Source organism: Chlamydotis macqueenii, chromosome 14, assembly GCF_036417535.1.
Source record: "Chlamydotis macqueenii isolate bChlMac1 chromosome 14, bChlMac1.mat, whole genome shotgun sequence".
Lineage (NCBI taxonomy): Eukaryota > Metazoa > Chordata > Aves > Otidiformes > Otididae > Chlamydotis > Chlamydotis macqueenii.
The window spans coordinates 11103481-11118233 of NC_141569.1; the positions used below are offsets into that span (position 1 = coordinate 11103481).

General features: G+C 64.3%; 2 protein-coding genes across 3 annotated transcripts; one reads left to right on the forward strand and one right to left on the reverse strand.

The window, feature by feature from the left end:
• Positions 1-250: 250 nt before the first annotated feature.
• LOC104477277 (ADP-ribosylation factor-like protein 3) lies at positions 251-3244 on the reverse strand. 2 transcript variants are annotated; one of them, XM_086758972.1, is made up of 6 exons: positions 3199-3244; positions 2684-2854; positions 2480-2596; positions 2263-2313; positions 1274-1459; positions 251-1176 (listed from the first exon to the last, which is right to left on the reverse strand). In XM_086758972.1, exons 1-6 carry the CDS (start codon positions 3214-3216, stop codon positions 1129-1131), a joined length of 591 nt encoding a protein of 196 aa, XP_086615098.1. In that variant the 5' UTR covers positions 3217-3244; the 3' UTR covers positions 251-1128. The 2 variants fall into 2 exon arrangements, with proteins under 2 accessions (XP_086615098.1, XP_086615099.1); XM_086758973.1 differs by having other exon boundaries at positions 2684-2827; positions 3199-3216.
• A 2170-nt stretch (positions 3245-5414) lies between these two features.
• RGS14 (regulator of G protein signaling 14) lies at positions 5415-12963 on the forward strand. Its single transcript, XM_086758840.1, has 15 exons — positions 5415-5544; positions 7340-7361; positions 8563-8717; positions 8825-8917; positions 9483-9626; positions 9795-9944; positions 10132-10252; positions 10342-10466; positions 10543-10746; positions 10853-10929; positions 11109-11235; positions 11551-11632; positions 11821-11879; positions 12087-12201; positions 12516-12963. The coding sequence occupies exons 1-15, from the start codon at positions 5500-5502 to the stop codon at positions 12758-12760; spliced, it is 1764 nt and encodes a 587-aa protein (XP_086614966.1). The 5' UTR covers positions 5415-5499; the 3' UTR covers positions 12761-12963.
• Positions 12964-14753: the final 1790 nt, after the last annotated feature.

A 14753-nucleotide genomic window follows, 5' to 3' on the forward strand; every position in this document is an offset into this window, starting at 1 on the left:
CCTCCTCGTGCCAGCCACGTGCGCGCGGGACACGTGATCCGTTCCGGCGGCGCGGACGCGGCGGTCCCCGGCGGCCTGTCGCCATGGCAACGCCGCACAAAATGGCGGCTGGCGTCGGGGGCGGGGTTCGGTCCCGGCTCCCGGGAACGGCCCCAGGCCGGGGCCCCGCAGGCTTTTGCCGGGCTGCAGGGCAGCGGGGCGGGGGCAGCGCTGTCCCGGCACCGCGGGAAGGACTGGCCGAGGCGGCACGGACGTCACAGGCAGCTTTATTGAGGGCCGCAGGGCCTGGCACAGACCCCAGCCCCACTGCGGCTTGTCTCCCACCCATCCCCAGAGGCACAGGCTCTGCGTGGTGGCTGCGGTGGCTGAGGAGTTGTGTGTTCCAGCCCCTGGGATCGGCTTCTTCAGCGAGACAATGGAAGCCCAAAAAGCGCAGCTGCTTTTAGGGCAACCCGCTTCCTGGGGGCTCCTGCAGAGCAGCCCCTCTCAGTGACACATGCAGCGCGGTGCAACCCAGGCTGTTCACCGGGCCATGAAACCCCTTCGCTGGTGACTGCCCAGCCAGGTCCTCTCCGTGTCTTCATGCTTGTTCCAGGAGTTCCTCTGGCCAGCGAAGGATACAGAACCGAGGCCCTCCCGAGCCAGCTGCCATGGCTGGGGCAGCACTAGTTGCATCCCACGGGAGGGGAGGGGAACACACGCCGTTTGGCTTGCTGGACGTGCCGTGTCCGAGGGTGTAGCCGGTGCCGTGGTGGGGTGCCCAGCGTGCCCTGGGCAGTGTGTGCGTTGCAGCAGCCTCTGCAGGGTGTGCCAGCAGTGTTGATGGACAAGAGCTGAGCAGGTTCTTGTTCTGGAGGTGTGCAAGCCCTTGACACAGCGGGACGCATGCTTCCCTCTGACAGCACAGGGGCTGCAGGAGGGTCAAGGGGTGTGAGGAGCCCATGGAAGCCCGGGAGGCAGGGAGAGGGGAGGCCAACTGATTAGTGAAAGACTGCGTGGGAAGCCCATCTGAGCATGGCAGTCTGAGGCTCGGGGCCCAGCTGAGCCCTCGAGGGGAGTCTAGGGACCAGGGGGGTTGACCAGGGCTTAGGGACCTGCAGCTCAGTCCAGTCTGGCACTCCGCAGCTCTCACTTCTTCCTGTTCATAATCTGGCTGGAAATCCAGTTCATCCCATCCTGGAGGGAAGAGATACCTGTGAGCACAGCCCCAGGAGCATGGCAGGTCCTTGGGCCCTCTCCCACCTCCGCAAAGCCTGCAAGCTCCCATTTCTACCTGCACTCCTTCCCCAGACAAGGCTGAGCAGGCCTGGATCTGCCATTCCCGGTCCCGGTAGGTGTGGAGGTTCAACCCTTCTGCGATTTCAGCTGCAGGTGCTGCAGTCACTAGGTCCTGCTTGTTGGCAAACACCAGCAGTGGGACCCCAGTGAGGGACTCCTCCTCAGTGAGCTCTGCCAGCTCCTGCCAAGAGAGAACCATCTCCCAGGGCTGCTGCCCGCTGCTGCGCTCCTCCACAGAGCTGCCCAGCCGCTTGCTTAGGCTGCCCAGGGCAGGCTGGGGCACCTCTGTCCCCAAAAGTGCCTCACTCCCCTCTCTATGGCGCTTTAATTGCAGCCAAAGAAGCTGTGAGGTCTTGACACCCCAAGGGAGAGACATGTACCCCTAAAGCTCCATCTGCCCTGAAGAGAGCCCGGGAGCCGCACGCAGTGTTACCTGAAGGCTGAAGCACTCCTGGCACCCAGAGCCTTGGGCAAAGGGCAGCTGCAGGCGGCTGCTGTCAGCCTCGTGCTGTCTGGCACACCCGCGCCGCCGTCTGGTGCCGGTACAGCCGAGACTGGCACTCGGAGTCTCACCTTCCCCTCTCCGGCTTTGTTCCCAGGGTTTGTAACTCTGAATCTGCTACTCATAGACCTTGGCTTGGTCGTATCGCTAGCCTGGCGCTGGGGAGGTGGAGGAGGGCTGGCGACCGAGGGGTTGCTCTCAGCAGGGGCAGGGTCACCCCTGTGCTGGGTACCCCTGGGACATCACACCTGGCTCGAGAGGAGCTGCTGGGCATGGCACTGCCATGGGGTGAGGTGGCTCTGCATGCTGAGACCCTGATCACGAGCCCTTCCCACATAGCTCTGGGGACAGTTGGCCACCACAGCAGCGCTGTCCCATGGTAGAGAGCAGCCTTGCTACCCGCTCTAGTCCTCAGAGAGGTGGTGCCAGCCAGGTCCAAGCCCCAGGACCCCACAGCCACCCCCCACCCAGACCCCTCATACCTGTCCTGTTTCCTCAAAGCGCTTCTGGTCTGCACTGTCGATGACATAAATCTGCCATGGGGACAGAAGGGACAGTTCGTGTCTCCTCGCCTGGCTGCACAGCCCTCTGCCTTCTGCAGGGGCTGCAGGGCTCTGCTGGGGTACGAGACCCCACGCAGAGGGCACGGCTTTCCGCACGCGGGGCTGCGGGGTGGCTGCGAGTGACCGCCCCACTCACCAGCAGGTCGGTGCTGCCCAGATATTTCCTCCAGTACGGGCGGATGGAGCGCTGCCCCCCGATATCCCAGACATTCAGCTTGAATCCATGGGAGTGGACACTCTTTATGTTGAAGCCCTGTGCAGGGACACAAACCCCGGCATCACCCAAGGGAAGGGTAGGACCTGCCACCCTCCGCCGCCCGTGGCCCCCAGCAGCACCTACCTGGGTGGGCGTGATGGTGCTGACCTCCTCGGACGCCAGGCGTTTCAGCAGCGTGGTCTTCCCTGCGTTGTCCAGCCCCAGCAGGACGATGCGGAGCTCCTGCTCCGGGGAACCCTTCAGCCTCTGGATGATGGAGAGCAGCCCCTGGGGGCGCGGGGTGCTGGGGGAGCCCTGCGGGGAGCCGGGTCGCTGCAGAGCACCCTTTTTTGGAGGGGGGAGCTGGCTGCACTGTTGGCCATGGGTACCCCATATCTGTGGCCCACGTGAGCTTGGGCTTGGCTCCCAAGGTGTCCAGGCTTGTGGTGGCCCCACTGCAGATCTATCCAGCCCCAATCTCCCACCCCAGTTGTGCTGTCCTTGTCCTGGGAGCCCTGCCAGCTCCTGGGTGCGCTGGGGGGGAAATGCCCAGGGTACAGCCCTGGTCCTGCTCTGCCAGGCTACTCGACATCGCACCCAGGAGCCAGTGCCGGCACACCCCCTCCGGCACAGGAGGGATGTCGCTGGACCCCACTTACCTTCTGTACATCACCCATGGTCTGGGAGTCACTCTGGCCCGCAGCACGCCTGGAGAGCTGCCGAGGGCTCATCCCCGGGGCCCGCCGGCGGCTGCGTGACTGGCACGCTCCTCATCCCTGGGGGAGGAAGAGGATTATGGGCTCCAGAATTAGCTGCTGTTTCTCCATTTACCCACAGCATTAAATAATGTCCTCAGCAAATCCCCCAGCCAGCTGTCGCCCCGCCGTCGCCTACCCCCGGGATAAACCGGGTCTCACTGGGCTGGGCACTGGGGCATGGGGCGTCCCTCTCCCTATGGGGCCAGGCCCCGGCTGGGGGATGGCAGCACAGCGGGAGGATGCAGTCCCCGGGCACCACGGGCAGAGCGCGGCAGCGGGATGGATGTGCAATCCCGGGAGAGGCACTGCAGCCCCAGCCTCCGAAGGGACCCGCTGCCCGGAGAGCGAAGGCAGGCCACGGTGTCCTGGTGCACTCTTCCACGAGAGGGGTGGTGCGTCAGCACATCCCCGGTCCCCACGTCCCAAGCAGGGTGGAAGGTGCCCTCCCAAGAGGGCAGCAGGAGGTAATGCTGAGGCTGAAGCTGCTTGAGGCCACGTCAGCCACTGCCACAGCTCCCACCGGGCCCTGGAGCAGGTCGAGGGCTGTCGGCAGCCAGAGGTTGGAGATGGCACAGGACCAGGGGCTGGAGGGGCACAAGCACTCTCCCCAGCAGCCCACCCCAGCCCAGGTGGGATGAGGGGCTTGTCTGTTCACCATCTGGATTAAATACACTGATTAAGCAGTGTCTTTGATTCTTGCATGCCGCAGTTTGGTCCTCGGATCAGGTTTCCTAGCAGAGAGGTTATCCTTGTGGTGAGCACCGTGAGTCACGCACTCTTGGTGAGACAACTTTATTTTTAACTCCCGTCGCAAAGCCAAGCCAAACAACACAGCTACGCTCCGACAAAGGGAAGGGGAGAAGCAGGATCGCCCCCGGTCCCACTGCTGCTCTGTGCCATGGCAGGGGGCCGAGGGGCACCAGCGGGGGCCACCCTCCACTACCCCCTGCCCGGAGATCCTTCCAGGACTGTGGCTGTTAACGCCGCGCTGCTTTTGTGCACGTTCACGGTGGGAACACTTCATTTTTCTCTGCATAGATCTGCACCCAACTTAATGTTAGGGTTCTGCTTTTGATAGGTTAATCACCCACCTTACGTCCCAGTTATTAGCATTTCCATGAGTGGGTTGCCATGGTGCTCTGCGGTTTATCCTGTAACTGTTAGTTACTTATATTTCCTAACAAATATCCTAAAATATCCTTGACTGGTTTGTGGTTGCTGATGAACATGGAACCCCAACCTTAGGAGATGGGCAAAACTGCTTAGGCATCAGTTTGGTGACTCCGAGCTGCACGTCCACCACTCCTCTCTGCCAGGCTCTGCTGGCGTCTGCGGCACAGGCAGCTCCCCTGGAATGCCGGCTGCTAACGGCAGCAGCATGGCCCTGGAGAGGGGGCTGGGTGTGCTGACAGCCCCCTGCCCCTGCACCCCCCTTCCCCGGGGCGACGGGATCCCCGGGAGGAGCCCCCTCAGGCTGCCCAGGCTGCTGGGAGTGGTGGCGATGGGGTGGTGACCCTGAAGCAGCACAGGGGATGGGGACTGAGTGGGACTGGGATGGGGACTGGAATGGGGATGGGGATTGGGATGGGGATGGGGACTTGAATGGAGATGGGTGGGGATTGGGATGGGAATGGGGTTAGGGATGAGGATCAGGATTGGGTTGAGGATGGAGATGGAGATGCAGATGGGAACAGGGATGCAGATGGGAACAGGGATGAAGATGGAGACAGGGATAGGGATAGGGATGGGGATTGGGGATTGGGATGGGGACAGGGATGCAGATGGGGATAGGGTCGCAGATACAGATGGAGACAGAGATAGGGATGGGGATGGAGATGTGGATGCGGATGGAAGTGGGGGCAGGAGTGGGGATTGGGATGGGGACAGGGATGGAGATGTGGATGAAAAGTGGGGACAGGAGTGGGGATTGGGATGGGGACAGGGATCCTGGCGAGGCCGCGGCGGCCCCTGGCCCGGAGCCGGAGCCGGTGCCCGGCGGGGTGGTGCCGGGGCCGGTGGCGGCGGCGGGAGGGCGGCTCCGCTCCCCCCGCTGCGGTCTCGGTTCCCATGGCGACACTTCCTGTGGCAGCCGAAAGCGGTAGTGCCGGGGAGCGGCGGGCCGGGCCGGGCCGCCGGCCGGGGATGCTGCGGGGCCGCGGGCCGCGCCGGTAGCGCGCTGGGCCGGGCCGGGCGGTGCCAGGCATGCAGGGCAAGGCCAAGCTGCTGCTGGTCCACAACGGCCGCATGGTGAGTGCCGGCCCGGGGCGCCGGTCTCCATCCCCGGGGGCGGCCCCGCCCGGCGGCACGGCGTGGGGCTGGGTACCAGGCGGGCAGGGGGTGTATGGGGCTGGATACTGGGCGGGAAGGGTGATGGACGGGGCTGGGTACCGGGAGGGGGGATGTATGGGGCTGGGTACCGGGAGGGGGATGTAAGGGGCTGGGTACGGGGAGGGGGGATTTATGGGGCTGGGTACCGGGAGGGGGATGTAAGGGGCTGGGTACGGGGAGGGGGGATTTATGGGGCTGGGTACCGGGAGGGGGATGTAAGGGGCTGGGTACGGGGAGGGGGGATTTATGGGGTTGGGTACCGGGAGGGGGGATGTAAGGGGCTGGGTACCGGGAGGGGGATGTAAGGGGCTGTGTACCGGGCAGGGGGATGTACGGGGCTGGGTACCGGGAGGGGGGATGTATGGGGCTGGGTAGTGGGCGGGCAGGGGGATGTTTGAGGCTTGGGTGGTGGGCAGGCAGAGCGGTGTGGAGAGGATAATGGACAGGGAGGAGTTGTGGGTCTGGGTACGGGGCAGACAGAGGGATATATGGGGCCAGGTAACCGGCAGGGAGAGGAATGTGGGGTGATAACGCGCAGGCAGGGGTGTATGGGGCTTTGTGTATCCAAAGCAGGCAGAGATGTAGAGGGGCTTTAGGGCAAGCAGCAGTGTATGGGGCTGGGGAGCAGGCAGGCAGGGATGTATGGGGCTGGGGTAATGAGCAGGCGAGGGTTTATGAGGCTGAGGCAGCAATATAAGTGGGGATGTATGGCATGGGGGTAATGGGCAAGCAGTGAGGTATGGGTATGGGGTAAGAGGAGTCAGCAGTGCTGGTGTGTGTGGCACTGGGCAGCACAGGGCTATGTGGGTGTGGGAGGCAGGGATGAATTGGGAAGAGCAAGGAGCTGGCAAAGTAGGGGTATGTGGGGCTGGGGTAATGGGCAGGCAAGGCTGGGATGTGTGGGGCTGGGATAAGGGGCATGGCAGCAGCATGGGGGGTGGGGTAGCAGGGACAAGCAGGAGTGGGATAGTGGGGCTGGGGTGTGTGGGGCTGGCAGGGTGGGGGGCACTGGCCTGCCAGGTCAAAGGCACCACTTCAGTGTGGGCCCAGGCGGGCGGCAAGAGGCAGCACCATGTAGGGGGTGCCTGGTTGGGCTGTGACTGTGAAGGCTCTGCCCTTCTCCCTGCTTGCTGTGGGTCCTGGGGTACCACGTCCCCGCGTCAGGTATCTGGAACAGCCCAGGGGATGCTGCAGGGCACCCTGCCCTCCGGTGCCCTTCACTGGCGCTCTGCCAGGATCCAGTCCCCGATTTTGGGCATCTGCCCTCCGGTAGCCCAAAGCCTCAAGGAAGGACAGAGCAGTCAGTTTGTTGGCCTAGGGCTGTGGTTGTCCTTCCTTCCCTCCCTTCCTCCCCTCCTCTTCCTGTGCTGAGGAGGCTGCTTCTCTCCTCCCCTGGCAGCGTGGCGGGGTTATATCTGATAACATCTGCCCTTTCCCAATTGCTGGCCTGGCCCCAGTAGATGCACAGGAGGTGGGAGAAAAGCTGTGCACCCCTTGTAACGCCCCCACCACTCACTGCCCCTGAATTAGGAGCCCCATGTCCTGCCTCTGCCATGGGGCAGCCCTCCCGGTTGCAGCTAGCACCAGAGCAGTGTTTGCCAGCAGCCCATGTCCCGTGCTCCTGGGTTGGGACTGGGCTTGCCCTGACGCTGCCGCCTGCTTGGGTACTGCTCCCATACGGCCCCTCTCACCTCTCTTCTCTCCACCCCCGCAGGGCCCGGCTGTGTCGGATGGAGGTAAGGCTGCTCTTTGCTCTGGGATGGGAGGTTGGCATCGTCTTCAGGGGAGAAGGAAGCCCACAGCCAGCCTGGTGCCAGGGGCAAGGAGCCAGCAGAGAGCCAGGTCCTGTGTCAGCGCAGGCTGTGCTGTGGGCGAGTGCGTGGCCGGGCCCCCGCGGTGCCAGGCTGAGCCCTGTGCCAGACACTCGCCATACCCCACTCGCCCTGTGTCGCCTGTCCCTTCTTTCTGGCTGCTCAGCTGGCACCCTTGGGTGCTGGGGGCCAAAGGGGCTTCCCAGGGCAAACAGAACCGGGGTACCAGCCAGCCCCGAGCTCCCTGAGGGAGTGCGTCTGTCTGTCCGTCTGTCTCATTGTGCGCCAGATGTCTTAGCCTGCCCGTTCACACATCTCGGTCCCGCCGCAGGATCCTTCCAGCGTGGGGTGCCAGGGGCTGCTGTTCCCATCTGTACGCGCAGGGCGTGTGCAGTTACCCCGTGTTTTGGAGAGGAGGAGAACGGCAGGGAGCCTGGCAAAGCAGCAGCCTGCCGCCTCCTCTGCTCCCGCCAGCTTTTCCTGGAGAGCCCTGCTTCCATACCCTTACCTTCCCTTGCAAATGTCCCTCTGCTCCCAGTTGCTCACCAGCCAAACCAGTTCAAAAGCTGGGGTTGCCCTCGGGAACTTCCGTCTTTTTGGCGGAGAGACTCCATTTGAATGTACAGTCATCTTGGGCTTCCCCGAGGAAGGATTTACCTGGGGTTGGGAGCTGGAGGTGACACTTTCTGTGCCTTTCTCTCCCTGGGTTTGTTCCTTGTCATGGCCAAAAGAGCGGAGAAGGTAAGTTCAGGCACCTGTACCCACCCTCCAAGTTTCCCTCCGTGCTGTGTGCGCCCCATGTCCCCTTCCACCCTGCTTTCCCTCCCCGGCGTGGGCTTTGTTTCCCTGGGAGATGAGTCACAGGTGGAGTCACGGTGACACCTGGGGAGTGGAGGACAGCCAGCACTGGCAGGGAGGGCTGTCACACTGGAAGGTGCTGGCTGTGGCATCACAGGCCTCGATCTGCCAAGGATGCCGCTGCGATACCAGCTCCTCGTGCTCCCTTCCCGAGGTCTCACCTGCTCGCATCAGGATGAACTCACTGCAGTATCTGGGGGCTGCTGGCAACAGGGGGTGATGCTGGGGGACACCCAGGCAGCCAGAACTGACCCCTTTTCTCTCTCAGAGTTAAATGCCTCCAGGGCCCGTGGCAGCAACCACAGCGTGAACAGCCTGCCGGGACCGCCAGCCGCCTGCGGCTCTGCACAGGGCTCTGTGGTCAGCTGGGCCGAATCCTTCGAGACGCTGCTGCAGGACCGCGTGGCCGTCACCTACTTCACTGTGAGTGCCACAGGCCAGACCTCAGTCCTCACTCCCATCCGCTGTTGGCAACTGGCCGTCCCACAGCCGCAGTGCCAGCCCTGCCAGCAGCTCTCTCTGCCCCGCAGGAGTTCCTCAAGAAGGAATTCAGCGCCGAAAATGTCTACTTCTGGCAGGCGTGCGAGCGCTTCCAGCAGATCCCAGCCAGCGACACACAGCAGGTACCAGCCTCCGCGCAGCCATAGTGCGGCTGAACCTGGGTCACGCAGCTGCTGGGAGGGAGGTGGGCAGAGGTGGAGGTGGCTGTCATGCCTGCAGGTCCCAGCATCCCAGCAGACCCCTTAATGGGAGGCTGAGCAGGCTGGGGTCTCCTGTGGGAGAGACAAGGAAATGGATGTGATGTGCATCTGATAAGCCACAGCCAGGACCACCTGTCCCACGGAGCACAGTGTGCTTCTCTAGCCCGAGGCGGCCAGAGGGTGGAGAGTGCTGCAGAGAGCTAGACAGGGGGCTTGTGGGGACAGAGCCGTGTGGCTCCGGGGGGATAGTTCATTCCTGCCTCAGGCTGTACCTCCACGGAGAGACCGAGGTGTTGTGTCCAGAGCTTGGTGCTGGGAGGGGGTGGTTGGCTCCGATGCCTGTCCTGAAGCCCGGGTACCAAGCTGGTCCCAGGGGGGAGTTGGCTCCTCAGGGCTCAGGCAGCTCTGCGGGGTGAGCCAGGGGCTCCCTGCAGAGTAGCAGTGAGGAGGGGGCTCCTGGTCCCGGTCTGACCCTCCGCTCCCCCAGCTGGCCCAGGAGGCACGGCGGATCTACGATGAGTTCCTCTCCAGCCACTCGGTCAGTCCCGTGAACATCGACAAGCAGGCCTGGATTGGGGAGGACATGCTGGCCACCCCCTCCCCAGACATGTTTCGCGTCCAGCAGCTCCAGGTACGAGCAGCACCCATGCTCCACCCCACCCGTGGGACGGGGCCTGTCGGACAACCCTGTGCGTCACCCAGCATCGCCGCTGTCGCCGTGGGGCCATGCCACAGGGCAGTGACCAGAGCGAGCTGTAAGCGGGCAGAGGTCTTGAGCCCACGCGTCCTCCCTTTGCAGATCTTTAACCTGATGAAGTTTGACAGCTACACGCGCTTTGTGAAATCCCCGCTCTACCAGGCCTGCCTGCGGGCAGAGAGCCAGGGGCAGCCCCTGCCCGACCTGCGGCCCCACTCCCGCAGCAGCAGCCCCCCGCCTGACCTCAGCAAGGTGAGCGGGGTGGGAAGGGGGGAGGGGGCCCTGTCGTTTGCCTGAGAAAATGGTACTGGGTTCCTTTCCCAATGCTTGGGGCAAACCCAGCCCTGGGCTGAGGACTGAGAAGCAGTCAGGGGACAAAGGAAAGGGAAGGGGCAGCCTCGGATGTCCCCATGCTGAGTTGCTTCTCTGGTCACCCCAGAAGTCAAAGCTGAAGCTGGGCAAGTCCCTGCCACTGGGCGTGGAGACGGTGGGCAGTGGTGCCAACCGCAGCCCCCGCCGGTCCTTCAGGAAAGGAGAACGGCGGGAGCCCTCCTGGACAGGTAGGCATCGCTCCAAGCGGGGCAGCCGGAGCCACGCCAACCCTGAGGGGTGCCCATGGTCCCCACCACTGTCCCTCTATCTGTTGTAGAAGGGGGAGAAGGCGGTGGGAGCGCCATGCTGTGGCGGGAGTCCCAGGGCTCGCTCAACTCCTCGGCCAGCCTGGACCTGGGCTTCCTGTCCTCGGCCAGCACGACCGCCAGCCCCTGGACGGAGGTGAGTTGTAACCACGCTGGCCCCGCAGCATCACACTGCCACCAGCCAGGCTCATCCCTCTGCATCCCTCCCGCAGGGCCATCGGAAGAGCCTGGGGGGCAGCGAGGCAGAGCTGCCGGCCAAGCCCATGAAGTATTGCTGCGTGTACCTGCCCGACGGCACGGCCTCGCTGGCCTCTGTCCGGCCCGGCCACTCCATCCGCGACATGCTGGCGGGGATATGCGAGAAACGCGGCTTCAACCTCCCCGACATCAAGGTCTACCTGGTGGGGAACGAGCAGGTAGGGCGGGCAGCGGGGAGAGGGAGCTTCTGCCAGCCGGACCCTCCTTGTGCCAGGACCACGTGCCGCTCTGGTGTGCTCTTTCCTGATGGTCTGGCTCTTGCAGAAAGCGCTGGTGCTGGACCAGGAGTGCTCCGTGTTGGCTGACCAGGAGGTGAAGCTGGAGAACAGGATAAGCTTTGAGTGAGTGCGAGCCACGGGGCTGACGCTGTTGCCCACGCGTGTCTGGTCCACACCGTGCACGGCACCCTGGCCCTCCCCACAGTGCCCCCCACCCAACCCCACAAGGAGTCCCAAACACCCCGGCTCAGCCCCCGCCTGTCCGTGCTTGCCTGCAAACAGCCTCTTCTCCCTCTCTGCAGGCTGGAAATCTCCTCCCTCAATAAGACCATCCGCATCACAGCGAAGTCGACCAAGCGCATCCGGGAAGCGCTGCAGCCCGTGCTGGGGAAGTACGGTGTGAGCATGGAGCTGGCACTGCTGCGGCGGGTGAGGGCTTGCGCCTCGGTGGGCATGGCCCCTGCCTCCTGCGGCCGGGATGCTGTGGTGGGGGGTCCCTGCGCTGCTGGCAGTGGTGGAGAGCAGAGGTCCATGCCAGGGGCAGCCTGTGAGCTTGGGGAGAGTCACTGGTGTTTGAGACGGGTCGTGGCACCCCAGCGTGGGCAAGGAGGGACTGCTGCATGAGCTTTGCGCTGTGCAGCTCGTGACCCGGCTGGGTCTGGCCAGGGAGCAAACAGGTCCTCAGCCTGGCCGCATTTGCCGTGCCGCAGCGAGCGTGACACCGGCTGGCTCTTCCCTTTGCAGCAAGGTGAGCCGGCTGCCCTGGACCTGGAGAAGCTGGTCAGCACGGTGGCTGCTCAGAAACTCATCCTGGAAACGCCAGCAGGTAAAGTGTCCTCCTCTCCAAGCCGTGTCCAACCTCCCAAGGCCATGTTCCCCCCGCAGAGCGCTCACAGGGCCAGGCTGCTTTCTCCTGGCCGTGGTTCCTGCTCCCTGGGATGGGCTCCATCCTGTCACCGGCCAGGCCAGGACGGGGGCACTGGCACAGGGCGCTGAGCATCACTTACCTTGCAGACGTGCGAGTGATGGAGAACGCTGAGGCTGCAGCTGCCCCTTCCCCGCTTTGGAGCGAGGTGAGCTCAAGATCCCAGTCAGAGATGCTCCCACAGCAGCTGCCATGGTCCATGGGGAAGGTGTGCCCCACTGCGACCCCGGCACATGCCATGCGGCTGGGCAGCGGGTGCCGAGGTGGGGGCCAGGCTGCAGGAGGTCAATGGGAACATGGGCTGGGGGAGCACTGCCTCCCTCCCCGTCGCTGAGGCCTGGGCTATTCATCACAGGAGGGCAGCCCGACAGGAGCAGAGCCCGATACGCTGTGGGAGATGCCCTCCTCCTTCTCCAGGCCCCGGTCTTCAGCTGCCATGAACCTGAACCGCCGCACGTATGACCTGGAAGGTGAGACCTGGTGTGTCTGAAACCTGAGGGGCTGGGGCAAAACACAGGGTGAGGGACGTGGGGACCCTGGTCTGCTGGGGATGGGTGCAGGGTCCTGTGAGGCTGGGGATGGGATATGGGGGACTTGGGGTCCCCCCGTGTGCTGGGGATGGGTCGCATGAGTGCTGGCATGGAGGAGGGAGAAGGTGCAGGGAGAAGGTGCAGGGGCTGTGCCTGGGACATGTTCAGGGTCACGTCGGGTGGAGAGGGCAGCCGGGGCGTTACGACAGGAGCCTGAGTGCCAGGCTCAGGTGCACGACCTGCGTTTCCCCCAGGGCTGGTGGAGCTGCTGAACCGTGCCCAGAGCTGCCGGGCCAACGACCAGCGTGGGCTGCTCTCCAAGGAGGACCTGGTCCTGCCTGACTTCCTCCAGCTCCCAGGGCAGGACAACAGCGCCTGCGAGGGGTCGGATCAGCCCCATGCCCCTCACACAGGTTCCGAGGGAAATGGCCATCCTGAGCCCGCAGAGCCTGCGCCGGCTCAGCCTCTGGATGAACAGCCCAGGCCTCAGCCCCGATGAGTCCTACTGCACGTCCGCACCCGGCACATGGTACCCCAGGGCCATGCCGGGGTTCAACACGGGGCCCAACCGGCCCCTGCCCTGCACCGCCGACACTGCCCGGACCGCAGATTCGTCCACGTCCTGTCCCAAACTGTCGTGTCGTGTCGCTGTGAGTGGTTGAGCCGCTGACATGCCCCTCAGTGGGGTCACATCCTGGTGCACGTCAAGGGAGTCCTGTACATAGTTTGAACCCCCGTTGCAAAGCACTTTGCAACATCCCACGCATGCCTGGCACTGTCCTGCCCAGTGCCTCTGCCTGCGGCAGAGCTGCCACCCTGGCAAATCCTGCCTGTGCTGGGCTGGCACAGCCCTGTGGGGAAAGCACCCTTCCAGCCGAAGGGTGTGCGGGATAGAGAAGACACGGGCGAGTGGGGTGGAAAGGCAGGCTCCAGCCCCGAACCCTGGTGCTGTGGGCAGGCGGGGTCAGGAGAACGCAAGTCCAGAGCTGATGGCTGGATCCAGTCCCTGGCCCCACAGGAACACGGGTTCCCCCATTGCTGATGTGCGGGTCTACCTGTCCCGAGGAGGGTGAGCATGGCCCTGCCAGCCTGCACCCTGGGCAGGTTGTTAGTGTCTGCGTGGCGTGAGTGTGGCTGTGCCTGATCCCCCCACCACAGCACTGCCGTCGTGGAGCTGGGCACCCGCAGACAGGGAGAACAGCAGGTCGTGCCAAAGAAGCCTTCCTCCTCCCCGCAGAGAGACCCTGTGTGGGTGGCTGCAGAAGCGACCCGCAGGAGCATCCCCCTGTACGTCCCCTGCCCTGGCCTGGCCGGGGCTGTGCGTGCTTGGCCCTCGGGGACAGGTCTGTCTGGTGCCAGCGGAATGCAGCACCGCTGAGTGCTGAGCATCTCAGCCTGGTGTGTGGGTACCCAGTGTGTGCTCAGCCCGGCATCACTGCTGGCAGCTGTGCTGGGCTGTAACCTTTAGCCCGGCTCTGCCAGAGCGGGCTGTGCCCTGCAGGTCCCCATCCCCAGCAGTCCAGTGTCCCCAGAGATCCCAGACCCAGTCTGTGGTGGAGGCAGTCCCCCCAACAGCAGCCAGGAGATCCCTCCATTGTCTGCGTGTGCCGAGGCCCTTCCCTGGGTCACCGCTCCGTCATCACTGCCCGGTCAGAGGCAGAGGGATAGCCCAGGGTTCAGCCAGGGACGGGGGGCACGTCCACCCAACTCCATGCTGCTGCGGCCGGCTACGGCCCCACGGCCCCGGTCAGAGCCCCTCCTGTGTCTCCGTGGTGCTGCTCAGTCCCGTCTGTGGCGTGAAACCGGGGGAAATAAAGAGCATTGCCTGGACATGCTTCCCTCTCCTTCCTCCGCCGCCGAGGCCGGATGGTGCTTTTCCTGGCAGTGATGTCCCCCCAGCCCCCCTGTACCCCATGGACCCCCGCTGGGGCCAGGGCTGGTGCCAACCCTAGGCCCTGATGCCACCCTGCCCGGCAGCAAGGGACAGTGCCAGGAGCTTGTTTTCCCGGCACCACTGATGGCAGAGGCGAAGCTGCGAGGCCGGCACAGCCAAGGACTTCAGCCCTAACTCTGTCAATGAGTGACAGCCAGAGCTGCCAGGGCCTCACTGGGTTAATGATTGTGGGGGCAGGCGAGAGCCCCTGGGCAGGGGGCAAGCGCGGACACCTGCCTGCTGCAGCCTGGCACGGGGCTCTGTGAGTGCCACTGTCCACAGGCAGAAGGGTGCCTGGGCCCCCACACGTCCCCTGCCATGGCGCCTCTTGGGCATTCAGCTCCACCAGTTTGTGACCCGGCAGAGGCTCTGTGATGCTCCAGCAGTGCAGGAAGGTCCCCAGGATGGCATGTCCCCAGGCTGTCCCCAAGCACCCTGGGATATCCAAGGGATCTCCACTTTCTCCCCCCATACAATCGTGGCTGGCTTGTCAAAGGTGGTGGGACCCAGATATGCCTGGTCCCAGAGGAATGCGGATGTGGACCCCCCCCCCCGCGGG

Coding starts and splice junctions, on each gene's coding strand:
- LOC104477277 (XM_086758972.1), bottom strand. Junction 2,597..2,683: donor GCACCATCACGCCCACCCAG/GTAGGTGCTGCT, acceptor GTCCCTGCACAG/GGCTTCAACATAAAGAGTGT. Junction 1,460..2,262: donor GCTTTGAGGAAACAGGACAG/GTATGAGGGGTC, acceptor CTCTCTTGGCAG/GAGCTGGCAGAGCTCACTGA.
- RGS14 (XM_086758840.1), top strand. CDS start 5,500: ATGCAGGGCAAGGCCAAGCTGCTGCTGGTCCACAACGGCCGCATG. Junction 8,918..9,482: donor CAGCCAGCGACACACAGCAG/GTACCAGCCTCC, acceptor CCGCTCCCCCAG/CTGGCCCAGGAGGCACGGCG. Junction 10,747..10,852: donor ACCTGGTGGGGAACGAGCAG/GTAGGGCGGGCA, acceptor TGGCTCTTGCAG/AAAGCGCTGGTGCTGGACCA.